The following is a 19,636-nucleotide window of genomic DNA, read 5'->3' as shown; positions in this document are numbered from 1 at the left end:
AATGAACTTTGATGGGACACAGTTCAGTTCAAAACAGGTTTTTGCCACACTGTATAAGTCTTGGGAGGCTTATAGCAATTCTGTTGTCTGCAGTGCTGAACTTGCCACCTCGACTCTTCTAGGTCAACCCTAGCCGTCTCCCAGCTGTGGTTGGAGGGCTACTTGATGTGGATTGTTCTGAAGAAGTAATTAAAAACTTAATCATGGTGGTGAGAGGACAGTTCTCTACTGATGAGCTGGTGGCTGAAGTAGAAAAAAGAAACAGGTAAGGTTTTTTTACTTGGTATCTTCTCTTGCCCCTGGATTCTGGTATTTGTTGTTAAGTCTCTCCTCAAAAATGCCTTATTAGTTGGTCTTTAGTCCCCAAGACTATCTCTGTCTCTCTTTTGTGTATACATATTAGGTGTAGGAGTGAGTTAGTTGCTATTGGTACTGAAGACAATGGGGTAAAACTTTATATTTGGAAGCTAGGTCTGTCTTTATCCCTGGGGCAACCTGAAATAAATACAGTTAGGGATTGTTTGTTTGTTGTTTCAAGAATCAGCCCTCAGGGCTGGGGTTATAGCTCAGTGGTAGAGCACTTGCCTAGCATGTATGAGGCACTGAGTTTGATTCTCAGCACTGCATATAAATAAAGATCCATTGACAACTAAAAAAAAAATTTAAAAAAAAGAATCAATCCTCAAAGCCCAGGGTTACCCTAGAGATACCTGATCACAGCTTTGAGAGTTTCACAGTATCTACTTTTTTCAAAGGCTCAAATTGCTTCTTCCCTGGCTGGAGTCTCGGATTCATGAAAGCTGTGAAGAGCCTGCCACTCATAATGCACTGGCTAAAATCTACATTGACAGCAACAATAGCCCTGAGCGCTTTTTGAGAGAGAATGCCTACTATGATAGTAGTGTGGTGGGCCAGTACTGTGAGAAACGGGACCCACATCTGGCCTGCATTGCCTATGAGCGGGGACAGTGTGACCTAGAGCTCATCCAGGTAGGCAGAAAATATACTTGGCTTCCTGTGTCTCTCTGACTTCACAGGGCAGCCTAATAGGGGCTGATTGGGAATTTGTGTACCCAGAGATGATGGGTCTGAAGTTCATTTCCATACATTTAGTTGTTTTATAATTCTGATACCTTTTTATGATCTCCTTATATCCTGTTGTATCTGTAGGCTTCACTAGCACTGAATCTGACCCATCACCCCTCTGCTTACAGGCATTAGTTATCTGGTGACTTGAGGGCAAAATTGAATTTAATCTGATCTGTGGACCACCTCCTTCCCCCCATTGACCCAGCCTGCTTCCCCTCTTGCAGCCCCACCTGGCAACACCTATAGTCCTCCAGTGTCTCCTGTCCTAAGGGCCCTTGTACTGCCCCCTTCTTAGAGTAACTTTTCAGATGCCCTCCCTCACCTGTTCCTAACCCACCTAGCCCTTGCTGCCGCCTCCTTGAAAAACATTCACCAGGTCTTCTACTTATATATGCCCAGGCTGGGATGTATGTGTATGTACATATGTGTTTAGGGTAAACTGTATAAACTACTACCACTTGACCTACAAATCCAGAAATCTCATGTGGTTGAATCTAGTGTTTTTTCAGCTATAAGCTCATTTGGTCTATTTGTCCTCAGAAGCTCAGGTCTCGTAGTATATATATACTCAACAACCAGGTGCGGTATATTTTAGAGTGTATATGAGGAGAGTTGAAGATGAAGAGCAGTTACCAGCTTCTCCTTCTGCCCTAGATTTTAGACAGAATTGACAGGAATGAGTGAATATAACCACTCACCTGAAAGTCTTGGGGAACTGGTTTTATAAAGCTGGGACTTTCATTTGTTTGATACCAGTTAGCCACTTTTTGGCTTAATTTACTCCCTTTTTATTAAAGCATAGTTTAATGGCTGCTTAGAGATCTTAGCACTCATCTGTTCCATGAGGTGCTAACCCTTTTAGTAAGGCCAAGTGTGCTAGGAAAGAGATACTCATGCAGGACTGCTCTGTTCAAGAGAGGGCTGCAGTATGACTTTAGGGCAGGGCCTCTGTGTGGTTAGCACTTTGCCAGTCCACTTTGGCCTCCTGCCATCCCACACAGGCAGCCCATGTTGCCTTCACATACATACACATATCCCAGCCCTGTGCCTATCAGGATATGTTTCTCCCCAGGATTTAGCAAATGCTTCACATGGTGGAATATCCCAGTGGATAGTCAATAATTTGAAAATCTATTACAATATTCAGAGAAGGATCTCAAAGTTAGTCAATGAAAGCACATTTTAAAGTTTCTGACCTTGAAACATTTCAGTGAATATACTGTTTTATACCAGTTCTAGGTACACAGATGAAACTTTAGAGATGATTTGGAGCTACCTACAGTTGAGTATTTAAATTAAAATTTAATTTAATTTTAATTTTAATTAAAATTAAAAATTGAGTTCCTCAGCTGCACACTACATTTTAAGTGTTCAGGAGTTTTCTGTATTTAATGGTGGTGAATCACACAATAAGGTATAGACATGCCCATAATCACAGAAGGTTCTACAGGCCAGAGATGTGACACTTCCCTGTGAATAATTGCAAACTTAGAGGTGATTGGAGGTACTTAATCTCTCTGAGGAGTACAGTATTAATCCTGTGGGTTTATGCTCATCACTTCCCAAAGCCTTGCCTGAGTCCCAACTGTCCATATAAGTATCAGGGAGAAGGAACTCACTGGGATATACCCTCCTAAGTAGCACATATGTGTACTCATTTCAGGTTTGCAATGAAAATTCTCTGTTCAAAAGTGAGGCCCACTACCTGGTACACAGGAAGGATCCAGAGCTGTGGGCCCATGTCCTTGCAGAGACCAACCCATCTAGGAGACACCTAATTGACCAGGTGAGACATAGAAAGTGGGTATATGCATGCCTGAATTTTGCCCACTATTCATCTTGTGGGCCAAGTGACTGGTTTGTTGTTATATTTAAACATATAGCTCTTACAAACCCACTGCCCTGCACAAGTCAGCTTGCCTAGAAAAGGCTTGATTTCCAAGGGTAAATTGACTTGGAGTTGTTTATTAGCTAAGGTTACAGAGTTTGCCCTTGTATCTGAAACATGGCTGGGCCGCCCCTACGAAAGAATACTTGATGACAGGATCTGCATGCTAGATCCTGAGGTGTTTCCAACTCAGCCCCCTGTTGACATAAGTTGAGTGATTCTTAACATCTAGTCAACCCCATGCCCTTTTGACTATACAGTACCTCCTTGGAGCTGGAATATGGTGCTAGGGTCAGGGTCTTTATTAGGTATGACCTAGTGGCAAGGGGAAGAAAGATCTGCCTCCACCTCTGGGTGAGCTTCCCATACCACCTGTCGCAACCTTGCAGACATTAACAGTGTTTCTGTAGTCCTTAGGACAACAAGGCTGCTGAGCATACTGTTGAGGGGTAGCCAATATCAATGTGGTATTAAAACCCTTATCCAAGTGGCTTCAACCATGAGCATATATTCAATAAAGTCCCAGCCTTACTTGGATACCTAACAACATGCTGGTCAGGTACTTTAAACTCAAGGGCCAGATTTTACCTTATCTCTACTAACTTCCTTATTTTCTGTCTATAGTTCCTTCAAGCCTATACCATTTTTAAGTAAACTTTTTTATTTTGAAACACTTTTAGACTTACAGAAACCCATATTATTTTGAATATTAAGGCAACTTCAGACTTATCAATCTTGAAATTTGCCTGAAGACTTAATATACTTCATTCAAATCTCCTAAAACTTTGAGCAACAAAGGGCCATTTAGATTCCATAAGGATCTATCTCCAAGTTCACAGACATCAGATGTTTCTTTAGGTGTAGTCACCCACCAGATACTCTCATGTTGGTTCTTGAGAAAGCAGCTTTGACACTGCACCAAACTAGAGCCAGCAGGGCCCCATGTATCCTTTTTTCTATGTGAAACTGCTGGGCTAGTCATTATGTCTGCTCTAATTGATCATCTGTAGTCACCTCCTGGTAGGACACTCAATTATAATGCTCCTCTCATGGAGTACATGACAGAGGCAGACTGCTTTCAGTGTCTAAAGGAGAATTTTATGCAAATTACTTAAGGAAGCAGTGAGTGTCCTGAGGTAGCCTTAATTGGGCATCCTGTGTTAATTCAAGTAAAAGGTAGAAATTTATTTTTGCTCTTAAAACAACCTGTGGGTATGTATATATTTACACTAAGATTTTTAAGAACTGACAAGCATCACTGTTGAGATGCCACAAAGTGTGTCTCTTCTTTGGATGGACTTGGTGTGCTGTGCCACAGCGCCCCTCTCCCTCAAGTTTACTCCTTTTGATTACTTGGCTGCTGCAATGGCTCCTTCTCCCTTAACTCCTTAGCATGTTTGTTGTGATTGTAAACTATTCAGAGATAGAACTTCCACATTTCATGGTGCCATTGAGTACACAGAGGCCATCTGAGGGGTGGACTGGGCTCCCTTGAGAGGCTTCTTTTAGTCCTGTTTTGTGGCCAGAGGCATGTCAGCTCTGAGACCTCCCCAGCTGTTTGTTCTTTCTAATTAATACACTGCTGTTACCTGCCTCTGAGGAACACCAGAAACAGCAAAAATTGTAGATCCCCAAAGTCATTAAAGACCCCTGGTACAAGTGCAAAGAGAACACTGCTAATTTTCTAATTTGCTGTTATCGAGAACACCCACTCTTTGGAAAAGTGTCTTTTTTTCCTGTTTGTTAGCTTTTTGGTAGATGAGTCACTGGTAATTGGATGAGGAGTGGCATGGCCAGTCTTCTGTTGGTTTTTTTTTTTTTTTTTTTTTTTTTAGATTGTGGTTCTCAGTGGCTTCTGGTGTCAAGGCTCTATAGCTCCAATTGCATGTGATGCATTCCCTGAAAGTGTACTGTGCCACAGCAGTGACAGTGCCCTCTGTTAGCAAGAAGCTGCTGGAGGCCTCTGCAGTGTCTTCATTAGAGAAACAGGGCCAAGTTTGTTATGAATGGTGGCCTTACATAAGAAAGGTAACAGCAAATGTGCATTTCAAATATCTACTTAGTACACTGAGTTATTTGCTTTGGAATACACTTAGTGTAATCATTGGAACAGAAATAAAAGTCCGTTGCCCTTTTGTGAGAGAAAAACTAATTGTCAAAGTTGGAAAACAGAAATCCCTAAAGTTGACTTTTCTAAGTTCTCTTCCCTTTCTTCCTTGAGAAAACTGCCCATTTTTCCCTGTTTCTGCTCCAGATCATCTTGGAGGAATTCTCCCCTTCTTTTTACTTCACAGATCGTCTTGAATTGACTTTAATCAGGTTCTTTCAAATATTTCTTAAAACCAGGTGGTACAATCAGCATTATCAGAAACACAGGATCCTGAAGAGGTTTCAGTCGCTGTCAAAGCCTTTATGACAGCTGACCTCCCTAATGAATTGATTGAACTGCTGGAGAAGATTGTTCTGGATAATTCTGTCTTCAGTGAGCACAGGTAATGGTGTGCCGGGGAGTCCATGTCCACAGCTAAATTTAGACATCTTCTCAATAGTCACATTTTGTAATAATCTTGTCTTGCTTCACTCATCCATGACTACTCCCCAGTCAGCCTTTTTACTACCTCCTGTGTCTTCAGTTCACCCTTCCCTTATCTTATTTTAATTGTTGCAGGAAGGCTTTTTATTCTAGTTCCCACTGTTCTGTAATCTCAATGCTCAGAGAAGGAAAGCTAACATTTGATGAGAACCTGTGGTTCTCAGTGGCTTCTGTTGTATATAGCTTCAGCTAATATGTTGCCACTTTAAAATCATCATCAGAATCTGTCAGGTTGTAATGTGTTCACATTATAAATCCTGGTGTAAAGATTTAATTGTAAGATTTTATAGACCAGAAAGACTTTCGAGGGCTATGGTATTACAGAAAGGAATGTATGTAAGTTTTATGTTTTTAAATTTGTAAATGCTGCATGGTAAATATGGAATGTGTGATTACTGCATATTTCAATAGAATCATAAGCCCAGATTGATAAGAGAGTACTAGAAAGAAGGCACCCAAAGTAGTTAGGGTATTCTACCTTGCTGTCTGACCTACTTCCTTTGATGGTAGGTGTTGGCTTGTGGGTGCTTCAAGATGCTTCCAGATGACACTGACTCTGCTGCCTCCATGAACACTGCTACTTTTCACAGATGCAGAGAGACTTTCACATTCTTGCTCTTCTTTCTGTGACTATTTCAGTAGACATAAATGAAAACAGCCTGGATTGGCAGTAGTACAGATCAGGTACCTAGAGACTTGGGCAGATCCTATCACTGGAAAAACTCCAAATTATAGGTGAATTAAAAACAAAACAAGTTCTGGTGTTAAAAAAATCAGAAACAGTGTGCAGCAAGTAAATAATGAAGTCTGCAATTAGAAAATAATAATGATGATGATAGCAAGAACTCAAAAAGAACACAGGTTGAGTTTTGCCAAACCCTGTTGAGCCCAGGCTGTGGTTCTCCCAATAGGGGACAAGAGACAAAGGCTAAGGGCCTACAAAAGATGTGACATCTAGCCACCAGACACAATGGCTCACTCCTGTAATTCCTGTGACTTAGGAGCCTGAAACAGGAAGATCACAAGTTCAAGGCCAGCCTTAGCAACATAGCAAGGTCTTTCAAAGATCATCTTGAATTGACTTTAATCCTTAGCCTCCCCAATGACTGGTATTAGAGATGAGTTCTACTGCATCGAGCTGTCTCAAAATAAAAATAAAAAGGACTGGGGATGTGGGGATATGGCTCAGTGGTAAAGTGCCCTTGAGTTAAATCCCCAGTACAAAAAAAAAAAAAAAAAAAAAAAGAATGTGACATCTAATAAAAGGGAAGAGAAAAAAACCCTCCTGAAGACAAAGATAACTAAGAATTATTTAGCCCTCTGCTGAGAAAGACCAGCCAAATCAAAACAGTAAAGAAGCCAGGCACAGTGGCACATACCTGTAATCCTAATGGCTCAGGTGCCTGAGGCAAGAGGATCAAAGTTCAAGGCCAGCCTCAGCAATTTAGCAAGGCCCTAAGCAACTCAGTGAGACCCTGTCTCTAAATAAAATATAAAAAGCACCATACCTGGGTTCAATGCCTGTTGAAAAAAAAAAAAAAAAAAGCTCTTCTGAATCACAATGCTAGACTATGAGAACAAAACTGACCCCAATAAGCTGGCCCTTTCATGGGTTTTAACAAAAAATTTACTTTTAACAGCATAGTATTAGAAATCTTCAAGTCAGGAATTTTCAGGAAGCATCCTAAGATCTCTGCCAAAGACAAATACAAAGATTTCTAACAGAAAACATTCCAAGAAATAATGAATTCATAATAAAAACATTGACAGGGGCTGGGGTTGTGGCTTAGTGGTAGAGTGCTTGCCTAGCACATGTGAGGCACTGGGTTCCATCCTCAGCACCACATAAAAGATAAATAAATAAAATAAAGGTATTGTGTCCATCTACAACTAAAAAAATATTTTTAAAAAATTGACAGAATTCACAGAGAAACAAAGCAACTTTAGTAAAAGACTACAGTAACAGTAGAATGAGACGTGCAAAAATGTAGACATTGGGACTATCAAGCATAGAATATAAAATTACATGTAATTTTTTCCCTCAATACAGGGGATTGAACTCAGAGGTACTTTATCACTGGGTTATATCCCCAAACCTTTTTTATTTTTTTACTTTGAGATAGAATCTTTCATTCTTTACCAAGTCCGGCCTCAAACTTGCCATCCTTCTACCTCAGACTCCCCAGTAGCTAGAATTACAGGCATGCAATCAATACCACATCCAGCTATCTGTAAAGTTTTTAAATATCAAAAAATGATCAAGCAGATTTTTCAAAGGACCAACTAAGAGACACACACATTTATTTTGAAGTAAACCTCAGTGTGTTTAGCACCATTACAGAATAAATGTTTGGGGAGATAGATTTGAAGAAAATATACAAGTATAGCCAAAAAAGAAAAGAAAATGTGAAAAGGTTTAAGAGATGCAGAGGTTGAAAGGAAATCTAGTCAGAACATCAGAAAAAGCCTAGAATTAAAGATGCTATTTGCAGGGAAAGAATTATGGTGATTTCACAAAATTGACAAGATTATAGCTTTCAGATTTAGGAAGCTCAATAGATCAGATCCCGAGGAGAAAAAAAAATTTTTTTTTTTTTTTGCACTGGGAATTAAACCAAGAGGCATTTTATTACTGAGCTGCATCTTATCCCTTTTTATTGTATTTTGATACAGGGTCCTTCTAAGTTTCCTATGCTGGTCTTGGACTTGCTATCCTCCTGCCTTAGCCTCCCCAATGGCTGGTATTAGAGATGAGCTCTACCGCACCCAGCTAAAAAAAAATTTGTATGCCTAGCTTGTGCAAGGCCCTGGGTTTGATTCCTAGCATCACACACATAAAAAGTAACTATCAACTTAGAACTGTATACTTTTATAAATTAAGAGAAAGGTAAAATAGAGGTCTCTTTATATAGATTTAATGAAAAACTTTGTGAATAATAGACCTACGCTAAAGGAAATACTAACAAGTGTCTTTTAGGCAGAAGGAAGCAGTCCCATGTGGGGATAAGAAGGAACAAAGAGGGGCTGGGGTTGTGGCTCAGCAGTAGAGCTCTCGCCTAGCACATGCGAGGCCCTGGGTTCGATCTGCAGCACCATATAAAAATAAATAAATAAAGATATTGTGTCCAACTAAAAAATAAATATTTTTTAAAAAAAGAAGGAACAAAGAGCAAAATAGTATTGACTATATAAAGAAAAAAATCATGTGGTAGAAAAAAGGGAATAACAATTGATAATAGCTTGAATATAAGTTGGTAGGTAATATTTTAGGGTCATTTTAAAGATAAATATAATAACTAACTTTAGTCTTTTATGAGTTAATTATTCATGTTAAAATTTCAAGCAGAACCATGAAAAGACCAGAGTACCTAACTTCTAAACTAGTTGAAGAATAAAAGAAATGGAATAAGAAAATTATCAATCTAGCCAAGTGCAATGGTGCATGCCTCTAATCCCAGAAATTTAGAAGACTGAGGCAGGAAGATTGCAGTTTCAACCTCAACTTCAGCAACTTAGCAAGACCCTGTCCCTAATTTTTTTTAAAAAAGAACTGGGGATATATCTCTGTGGAAAATCACCCCTGAGATTCAATAACCAGTACTGAAAAAAATTAAAGAAAATTATCAACCAAAAAGAAGGCTAAGAAAGGAGATGAAGAAAAAAGAAAAGGTAGGAACACATTGCAAAGATAAAATGAAACGGTAATCCCCAGCACCACCAAAAAAAGAAGAAGAAAAAAAGGGATGGTAGAAGTAAATCTACATATGGCAGTAATTATATTAAGTGTAAATAGATCACATATTACAAATACAAGACTTCAGATGCTCCAAATTAGATAAAGAAAAAAAAACCATGAACATACTGTTGATAAAACATAAGGGAGTCAAAAATAAAAGAATGAAAAAATAATATAGGTAAATGCCAAACCCAAAAACACACTTTTATATATATATATATATATATATATATATATATATATATATATATATATATATGTTATATTAATAATACATAAAATAGACCTTAAAGTAAAAAGCATTATTGATGTAAAGAAGGCCAAGTGCATAATGATGAAAGATTTCATCATCAGGAAGATTATTCCAAACATATGCACTTAATAATACAACCTCAAAATACAAGGAAACAGAAATTGATAGCTATAAGGAGAAAAGCAAGTTCATCATATAGGTAAATATTAATATACCTCTCCAAGTAGTGATAGAAAAATTAAATTTTTAAAAAAATATATATTAAAAGGATCCTGTGTTAAAAGAAAAAGTATATATATAAAAAATACAATAGTAAATGTAATTTGAAGTAAATATAACTGTTGACAGTTAATTGCATTCTAAGTTTGCTTAAATGAATTTACCTATAATTGAATTATAATTCAATAAGTAGACAGGCTTATTAGAGAAAAAAACAACCAGAAGACAGTTAAGAACAAAGTGAACTTCTACAGTCCTTTTCACTCAGCCATGGTTAACAGCCTGTGTAATTCATGATCAGAAGACCCTGACTAAATACATCAGTTTTACCCATATCATTCAAATCTGATGCAATGCCAGTAATCCCTATTTATTTACTCAGGGGATTTTATATATATAAAAGCCAAAAATAGTCAAGATCCTACTAAAACAAATAATTAATTACCCAAGAGGTCAAAATGGGTGTTAGGGTGGTAAAGTACTAATCCTAATCCATAATTACTGTAAAACTAAAGAAGGCATAATGATTTTGGCAAAGAAAGGGAGAAATAGACCATTATAATAGAATGAAGAGGCTTCCAGGAGAATTGCAAGTTCAAGACCAGCCTCAGCAACTTAGCAAGACCCTGTCTCAAAATTTAAAAGGGCTAGGGATATTACTAAGTGGTAATTGCACTCCTGTGGATTCAAATCCCACGACCAAAAAAATTAAAAAAGTAATAGCTGGGTGTAGAGGCACTATAATCCCAGTGATGCAGGAGACTGAAGCAAGAGGATTGTAAATTTGAGGCCAACCTTGGAAATTTAGGGAGATGTCTGACTCAAAATAAAAGGGCTGGGCTGGGGATGTGGCTGAAGCGGTAGCACGCTCGCCTGGCATGCATGCAGCCCGGGTTCGATCCTCAGCACCACATACAAACAAAGATGTTGTGTCCACTGAAAACTAAAAAATAAATATTAAAAAAATAAATAAATAAATAAATAAAAGGGCTGGGAATGCAGCTCAGAGGCAGAATGCCCCTGGGTTCACTCTCCAGTCCTCTGGCCCCTTCCCCTGCCTGAAAAAAAGAAAAAGAGCTATAGATACCTACATATTATTTAAAATGTGTATTTGAAACCAAGCTGGCAATGTAGATGGAAACAAACTTTTCAATAAATAGTTGGGTTATCTAGATGGAAAATATTTTTAAAATATTTAAATCTTTCATATTATGAAAACATTGAAGATAAAATGCAAAACTATAATGTTATTACCTTTCATATTTAAGAGTATTTATGATCTAATAAGTTATTTAGCCAGTCACACATAAAAAAATCATAAATCTTTAGTGAAAAACCAGTAGGACTATTAAGAACTTTTATCATAAAGATGAGGGAAAATATAAATGGAAGGAAGACATTTGCAGCAGATTCAATGAGAGAAAAACATAAGCAACCCAATTAAAAAAAAAAAAAAGAGTTCTCAACAGGCCCCTTGATGAGAGGAAAGACATCTAGTGAATGTCAGGCAAGAATTGAGCCTCAATAGCCATAAAGGAATTACAGGGTGAGGCCACACTACATCATCCTTTGCTTCTGCCAGAGCAGTGGGAGTCTAGCTTTCCTGATCAGCACTGATGAGGATGTAAAGTAACTGGGCTTCTTACATGCCCCTGCTGGGAATGCTCATTACACTCAGAAAGTAGTTTGGTGCCAGAAGCAGCATCTACCCAGCAACTTCCTCTCTTGGTTACGAACCCTAAAGGAACTCAGTTCACATGTATTAGAGAACATGTTCAAGACTACTTAAAGGAATATGGTTTCCAGTAGCAAAAATCTTAGAGCAATTTGGAAAATCATCAATAAATAGATTTTGGTATAGTCATAAATTAGAATACCAAGTAGCAGTAGAAAATGAATGGATGATTTTTTTTTTCAGTAGCTGGGATTGAACTCAGGGGCACTTACCCACTGAGCCATATACCCAGCACTATTTTGTATTTTATTTATAGATAGTCTCACTGAATTGCTTAGCACCTCGTTTTTTCTGAGGCTGGCTTTGAACTTGCAATCCTCCTGTCTCAGCCTCCCAAGCCACTGGGATTATAGGTATGCGCAACTGCGCCCAGCTGCATGAATGAATCTTAAGAACTAACTTTAGCTTTATTTTTTATTTTTCCTTCTTTTCTTTTTCTTTTTTTTTTAATCACCATACAGTAAAATTGACCAAGAGTTGGGATTATGTATAGTACTAGGAATTTTAACACTTGTATAGATTCATATGACTACCACAATCAGGATGCAGAATAGTATCATCACCTTCAACTCTGTGCTAGCCACCCTGTATAGTTACACTTCTCTTCAACCTCCAGCTTCTAACACCTGGCAACCACCCATCGCTCTTGTTTTGCCTTCTCCAGAATGTAATATAAACAGAATCACACAGTATGTACTCTTTTGAGACTGGCTTTTTCACTCAGCATAATGTCTTTCAGATTCATCCAAGATATTGTGTGCATCAGTAGTTTATTTTTTTAATTGCTGAATGATATTTTGTTATATGAATGTACCATAGTTTGTTTAACTGTTCACCCACTGAAGAACATTTGAGTTATTTTCAGTTGGGGTAAATATGAATACATTTGTGTCCAGGTTTTATACCCAGTAATCACTGGGTCATCTGCTTTGTGTGTGTTTAACTGTTTAAGAAACTGCCAAACTGTTGTTTTCCAGAATGGCTGTAACATTTTGCATTCCCACCAGCAAAATATGAGAGTTCCAGTTGCTCTGCATCTTCACCAGCACTTGGTATTATCAGTGTTTTTTATTTTAGCCATTTTAATAAGTATATAGTAGCATATCATTGTGGGGTTGGTTTTTATTTGTTTGTTTGTTTTTGAAGAGTTTTACCCATTCTTTAATATTCATTGAAATACAAAATATGTTTTTTGAATTTTCATAATAAAACTAATATATTTTTTCTGTCCATTTTCTTGTAAATTAACCTCAAAATTACTCCCAATGCAACCGACATAGATCAATGGAGCAGAATAGAGAGTACAGAAATAATCTATAGAATATGATCAATTGACTTTTGACAAACGGCCAGAGCAATTGAGTATGAAAAATTGCTCTTAAAAAAGTTGTGCTCAAAGTAACTTCATGATTAGAATTCTGTATTTTTCCTATAAAATTAATCTTTTCTCATTTTCAAATGTAGAATGGTACATTACCATTTAGAAATATTTCCTGTACTTGGATTTATTGGTAACTATATCATTGTGGTTTTAATTTGCATTTCCCTAATGGCTAAAGATGCTGAACAATTTTTATGTGCTTATTTAACATCCACATATCCTTCTTGGTGAAATGTTACTTCGAATCTTTTTCAGTTGGGTTGATTTTTTTTTTCAGTTTGAGAGTTTTCAAGCCCTTTATTAAATGTAATTTAACGTATATTTTTCTCACTCTGTAATTCTCCTGTTTGTTCTCTTAGAGTTGTGATGGGAATTAAACTTAGAGTCTGGTGCTTGCTAACCAAGTGCTGTACCACTGAGCTGCTCAACAGCCAGTTTTAATTTTGATAAAGTCCAATTCATGAACTTTTTAAAAGTTTTTTTTAGTTGTTGGTAAACATAATATCTTTATTTATTAATTTTTATGTGGTGCTGAGGATGGAACCCATGGCCTCACACTCGATAGGCAAGTGCTCTACTGCTGAGGCATAGCCCCAGCCCAAGTCATAAACTTTTGGGGGGCTGTGATTTGGTATTAAATTTAAGAATTCTGTGCCTAATCCCAGATCAGAAAGATATTTTCCCTGTGTTTCTTCTAAAAGTTGAGTATTTTTTCATTTTATAATATAGTTCTATGGTCTAATATCCAATAAGGTATAATGTTTAGGGTGAGGTTCATCTTTTTACATATGACTATTCAGTCATTCCAGCATTATTTATTGACTATTGTCCTATCTCTTTTGAAGTGCTTTGGCATCTTTTGTCAAAAATCAGTTGATCAGGGCTGGGGCTATGACTCAGCAGTAGAGCACTTGCCTATCGAGTGTGAGGCCATGGGTTCCATCCTCAGCACCACATAAAAATAAATAGATAAAATAATGGTATCGTGTCCAACTACAACTAAAAAATAATTATTAAAAAAATCAGTTAATCAGGTAGTATGATTCCCTTAGCTTCATTTTTTTTCAAAATTGTTTTAGCTATTCCAATTCCTAGAATAAGCTTGTGAGTTTACAAGAAAATCTTATGAGACTTTGATTGGAATTTCAGGAAATCTGTGTACCAATTTACGGGAAATTTACATCTTTTACTGTAGAGAGTCTATGAAAGCAGTATGTCTCTCCATTTATTAAATAGTTCATTGCTTTCTTCAGCAATTTATATAGTTTTTGACATACAGATTATGTACATGTTTTATTAAATATTTCTAAATATTCCACAGTTTTAGAGCTATGAAATAGTTTGTTGTGGGTTTTTTAACTTAACAATTGTACATCACTAAACATTGCTCATATATAGAAATACAGTTAATTTTTGTATGTTGACTTTATATTCTACAACCTTGCCAAACATTAATTTTGGGGATTTTTTTATAGATTCAAATGAGATTATTAAAAATCAATCATGCAAATTGGGACAGTTTTATTTCTTCCTGATCTAGATGCTTTCATATCATTTTATGCTTTGAATTAAACCTCCTGTATAATGTTAAAGAGAAGGTAGAAGTGGACATCCTTGTCTTGTTCCTGATCCTAGAAGAAAGCATCCAGTGTCTCACTATTACTGATAATGTTAGTTCTGAGATTTGGTTGATGTCCTTCATTAGACTGAAGAAGTTCCTTTCTATTTTTTGTTGAGAATTTTTATCACTAACAGTTACTGGATTTGTCACATGCTTTTTCTGAATCATTTGATAATGATCTTGTGGTATTTTTTTAGTTTCTTGATATGTGATGCATTACATTGATTTTTTTCACATTTTTGTGAAAAATTACCTGTATTATTTAGGAGTGTAGAAGATGTGGTAAAACTATAAAGGATCACAAAGAGCAGTAGACACTGTTAAGAAGATTGGTACCTTTGAAGTGGGGAACAGATGCTGGGCTCCTGTGAAAGCAGAGCCACCCTCACAGTAACTGCCCATGTTGATTCTCTTAGTGGTGCTTTCCCAAGACATTGCCATATTATTTCTCTTTAGACTCTATTTGCTGCACAAATATTCTGTTGTATCTACTTATCAATCATGTATGTGTATTAGTTACTTTAAAAAAAAAGTTAGGGATCTTGGTCTGCTGTGTGGGGCCTTCATTCCTGGGCATCATGCTGAGCACTTCCTCTTCTCAGGAATCTCCAGAATCTGCTGATCCTGACTGCCATCAAGGCAGATCGAACACGGGTCATGGAGTATATCAGCCGCCTGGACAACTATGATGCTGCAGACATCGCAAGCATTGCCATCAGTAGTGTGCTGTATGAGGAGGCCTTCACCATCTTCTACAAGTTTGGTGTGAATGCCTCAGCAATCCAGGTGGGCTGCTGCAGGCATGTTGTCTTAAGCCCATGCTGTGTTGCACTGCATGATTCATCTCAGGGCCTTGTCATTCACAGAGGGTATCAGACATTCAGGTCATCCAGTGTATCTCTTGGATACTTGTACTTCTCTCTGTTCCTCCCAGCCTGTCATCTCCTTGCCTTCATCTTCTCTGGTTTTATTCCTTCTGCTCCATGGCACTCTTCTGGACTTAGGTACCTATGGTACTGAGGTCAGCCCTGGTGACTTGGGTGTTTGATTTTTGGAGGTTCTCATACCTTAGCTTTTTACCACCATCGTGCTTCATCTCCCTATGCTCCCATGTTACAGGAACCATTTGGTATCTAAGGTTAAGCTCCCAGAGCAATCCTTCCAGCCCTTTCTGCCTATCCTTCCACCAAAGTACCCATCTTCCCTGTGAGACTTTATTTTAGATTTTTTGTAGTGCTATGCATCTAGACTAGCGCCTCACACATAGAAAGCAAGTGCTCTACCACTGAGCTACATCCTCAGTCCTCTTTTATGGTTTTATCTCCAAATCAATTATAAACCACAGGTCATATCACTGTAATTACTCCTTTTACAAATATTCTTCACTTTTCTTGCCTCTTCCTTTACCATTTTTCTATACTTGCCTGTGAATCTTATAATCTGAAAGGTGAGGCTGACCTCGAACATGCAGTCCTCCTGTATCAGTGGGATTACAGGCACACACCACAACATTTCCATTTCTTTATACCTTTCTATTAGAATGTCTCTTCTCTGTCTAGGACCACCCCCTAATCCACCAACTCTTATCTTTTCATCGGTTCACTGATCTAGTGCCCAGCTGTGTTGAAATGGTCATGCAACTCTAGGCAGAATAGGCAGCCAAACACTTTGGAGCTGACTAGGTGTTGTGGCAAAGCAAGTCCTCTTGTAACCTCTAGGTTCTGATTGAGAATATTGGAAACCTAGACCGAGCATACGAGTTTGCAGAAAAATGCAATGAGCCTGCTGTGTGGAGTCAGCTGGCCCAAGCACAGCTTCAGAAGGACTTGGTGAAGGAAGCCATCGACTCCTACATCAGAGCAGATGACCCTACCTCTTACCTGGAAGTTGTTCAGGCCGCCACCAAGAGCAGTAAGTAAATTCCCGTTCCAGGGGCACTTTTTATCACTGGTGTGAAACCTGACTGAGACAAGAAGTTGAAGAGCTTCTCAGGAATATCTGTGTTTTATGCATCCAGATATAAGAGTCTGAGATTAGTAATACTCTATTAATGACACTAGCTTTCCAGACTGTTGCCCTTTTTTTTTTTTTTTTTAGCAAGGTTAGGCAGCTTAAGCATTATAGATGATCACTGTTGTAATTTTAAGGTCACTGACTTATGCTCACTTTCCTGGGTATCTGGTGTATCTGGTTTTTGGTGGCACTGACCTCTCCAGGGACTACAATTAACATCCTGCCCCCTCGTAACATTTTTGCAAGGTTCCAGTTCCCAGGGGTAGCTTGCTTGTGGCGCTACCCCCTTCCCTTTCTTCCTCCTGAAGTAGGGCTCTGCTTATGGGTACAGCTAAGACCTTTTAGACATTTCCTGGATTCTGAGCTCTCCATGAGACATAATGGAGAGGTTAAATATGTATGACTGAGGGCAGAATGGGAGGAACTAAGCCCCTATTTAAAATGATCAGCTCTGGGCACCGGGCAGGGTGGCCTCTTTGTTGTATGGGAGTGCTGGAGTACGCCGGTGGTGGAGAGCAGCACCATGTCCTGGTCAGCGGGGTGAAGAGCTCATACTTGAAGCACTATGAGGAGCCAAGCTGAGACACGCCATGCTGTCATGAAGCTATTGGAGCAGGCACATGCTCCCAGGCTCAGAGATACCTGGATCCCAGTCTGCACCTCAAAGATTGGACCTGGTAGGCAGAATAGTGCCCCAAGCCTGGGTGCTGGCTCACTGAAGCCTCCACGATTGAGGAGTCGGAGTGGCCTGTAGGGGAGCACAGAGAGGCACGGCGCAGCCAGCACTACCAGTGAAAGATGTATAAGAAAACCCTAACAAAAAACCAGAGCAAAAGAGACTGACGAATTACCCTCCAGCATAATTTGCTAGAGGAAATAGAGGAAATAGGAAAGCAAGTCAGAAGTCCCCAAAGATCATCCAGTAAATTAAAACAAGCACCTGTTTTCTCTTTATGGCTGGGGAGAAAGAAAGATGAACACCAGAAGCCAGAAGACAGTGTGTGTGCCCAGGTTCATGAGATTTACAAATCAGCTTTAAAAGCCAAGAAAAAGAGGAAGGTGGAGAACAGGAAGGTGGAGGTCCCCTCTGCAGAGAGACGGTGGGTGATGGAGTACATACACCCCACTACTCGGCAAAAGCTTAGACATGTGCCTCCTAAAAAGTTGACCAAAGGGGCTGGGGATGTGGCTCAAGCGGTAGCGCGCTCGCCTGGTATGCGTGTGGCCCGGGTTCGATCCTCAGCACCACGTACAAACAAAGATGTTGTGTCTGCCGAGAACTAGAAAATGAATATTAAAAAAAAAATTCTCTCTCTCTCTCTATCTCTCTCTCTCTCTCTCTCTCTCTCTCTCTCTCTCTCTCTCCTCTCTCACTCTCTCTTTAAAAAAAAAAAAAGTTGACCAAGGGACAAGATTGTCTATGAACACTAAAAAGGACAGAGACCATCCATCACACAAGGTCTGGAACAGCCAGAAGGCTATTGTGCGGATGAATTTTGTCATCTACCTCAGCAGTAGAGCAGAATGTTGAAGCCATAACACTTAGTTGCTGGTGAAGACAAGCCCCCAGACCCTGTTATTCCTTTTTTTAAAAAAGATTTTTTGATAACTTTATTTTATTTAGTAATTTTTTATGTGGTGCTGAGGATTGAACCCAGTGCCTCACACATGCTAAGCAAGCACTCTACCACTGAGCCACAACCCCAGCCCAACCTGTTATTCTTGTAAGAGTTGTTTCAGAGTGTCTTCATTTTTGAGGTACCAGATACCTTTAAATGGCTAGAGGTTTCCCTCCAGCTTTGGCTGGTAGAGGTGGGTGGTGTTACCAGTCCTAGGGGCCATGCACCTGGCCTCTGAGGTCTACTAGACTTGTTTTTTTTCTTTCTTTTTTAATTGGCACATTATAATCATACATACCTGTGGATAATATATTGATCCACTAGACTTATGTTTACTGAGGTACAAGTGGTTCCCTTTGTGAAAGAGTACCAAGTAAGCAGTACTCAACCATGACCTTGGGTCCATGTATAGTGGACCTAGGACAGTCAATGGCTACTAAAAAAAGTAAAGACTGTTTATATTTCAATTCACATCACCTTACAGTAAATTGTGGTTTCCTGGGCTGGGCAAAGCCACCTCTTCTCTGTGAATGGTCATCTAGGCACTTAATAATTTAATAGTTAAAATATATTCCAGTGAATGAAATGTTAGTTCACTGTGTGTTTAGGGTAGTAATGAAGTTTCTTTTGAGTCAGTGTCACATCTTTTTAATTACAGGATTTTCTTTTTAGACCATGTAAGGTACAACCACTTTGGCATGCACCTACTGTGGACTCTAGTTTCTTCTGTAATAGCTGGCAGAACGTGTAGAATTTATAATCTGAAATCACATGTAATGAATTGAGATAGGCCCTTGGAGTGGGGTCAATGGAAGACACCATTAGAGACATTGCCCACTCCACTTTAACTGCTCTTTCTTCTACAGAACTTAAAGTCTTGATATGTGCAATATTCATGCATTAAGTTGAATAAGTCAGTTTTTGATTCCTGGCCAGTCTTACCTGTACCTTACTAAGAGCGTGGTGGAGCGTGAGCAGGCACAGCTATACAACAGTGCTGCTTCCTTTAGTGTGTTTGCCTTTGCAATGGAAAGCAGTCTTCACAGAAGCTCATTTCCATCAAATTATAGGCCTGTTCATGCAGCAAGGACTGTCCTGGAAGGGATGATCAAGGTGCTTGGCCTCCAGCTTAGCATCTGCAGGCATGAATGGAAAGTTGGTGTTGGACATGAAGCTGAGCATGCCTTGGTTTTTCACTCTGGATCTTTGAAGTGCAGTGGTTCTTAGAACACAAACTAGCTTCATTCCACAACAGTGTAGCTGGTGTTCAGACTTCTGTAAAGCCGTGGCTTAGTCAATTTCATCCACCCAACCCAGTAACAATATCAGAAAGATAGCTGGGAGCGTAGCACCTGGAGCCCACTCCCTCCAGCCTATGAGCAGCCAGAATCCTCAAAAACACACTTGTATTTATGCACTTACCACTGAAAATGAGGCAGAAGTGAATCTGGAAGGCATATTGACCAATTCCCTCCCCCTTCTTTCTAAG

The 19,636-nt window shown here is 38.9% G+C and overlaps 1 protein-coding gene across 4 annotated transcripts in view; it reads left to right on the top strand.

Annotated features, from left to right (window-relative positions):
- Positions 1-19,636, top strand: part of Cltcl1 (clathrin heavy chain like 1) — a 103,938-nt gene that overhangs the window by 59,863 nt on the left and 24,439 nt on the right. For all 4 annotated transcript variants that reach the window (XM_077796171.1, XM_077796170.1, XM_077796173.1 and 1 more), the window contains exons 16-21: positions 123-265; positions 756-990; positions 2,753-2,875; positions 5,324-5,469; positions 15,118-15,301; positions 16,234-16,426. In XM_077796171.1, the coding sequence (XP_077652297.1) occupies positions 123-265; positions 756-990; positions 2,753-2,875; positions 5,324-5,469; positions 15,118-15,301; positions 16,234-16,426 (1,024 nt within the window). The remainder of the gene's footprint in view (positions 1-122; positions 266-755; positions 991-2,752; positions 2,876-5,323; positions 5,470-15,117; positions 15,302-16,233; positions 16,427-19,636) is intronic.

The sequence above is a fragment of the Urocitellus parryii genome, chromosome 3, assembly GCF_045843805.1.
Source record: "Urocitellus parryii isolate mUroPar1 chromosome 3, mUroPar1.hap1, whole genome shotgun sequence".
Classification (NCBI taxonomy): Eukaryota; Metazoa; Chordata; class Mammalia; order Rodentia; family Sciuridae; genus Urocitellus; species Urocitellus parryii.
This window is presented reverse-complemented; position numbering and strand designations above follow the sequence as displayed.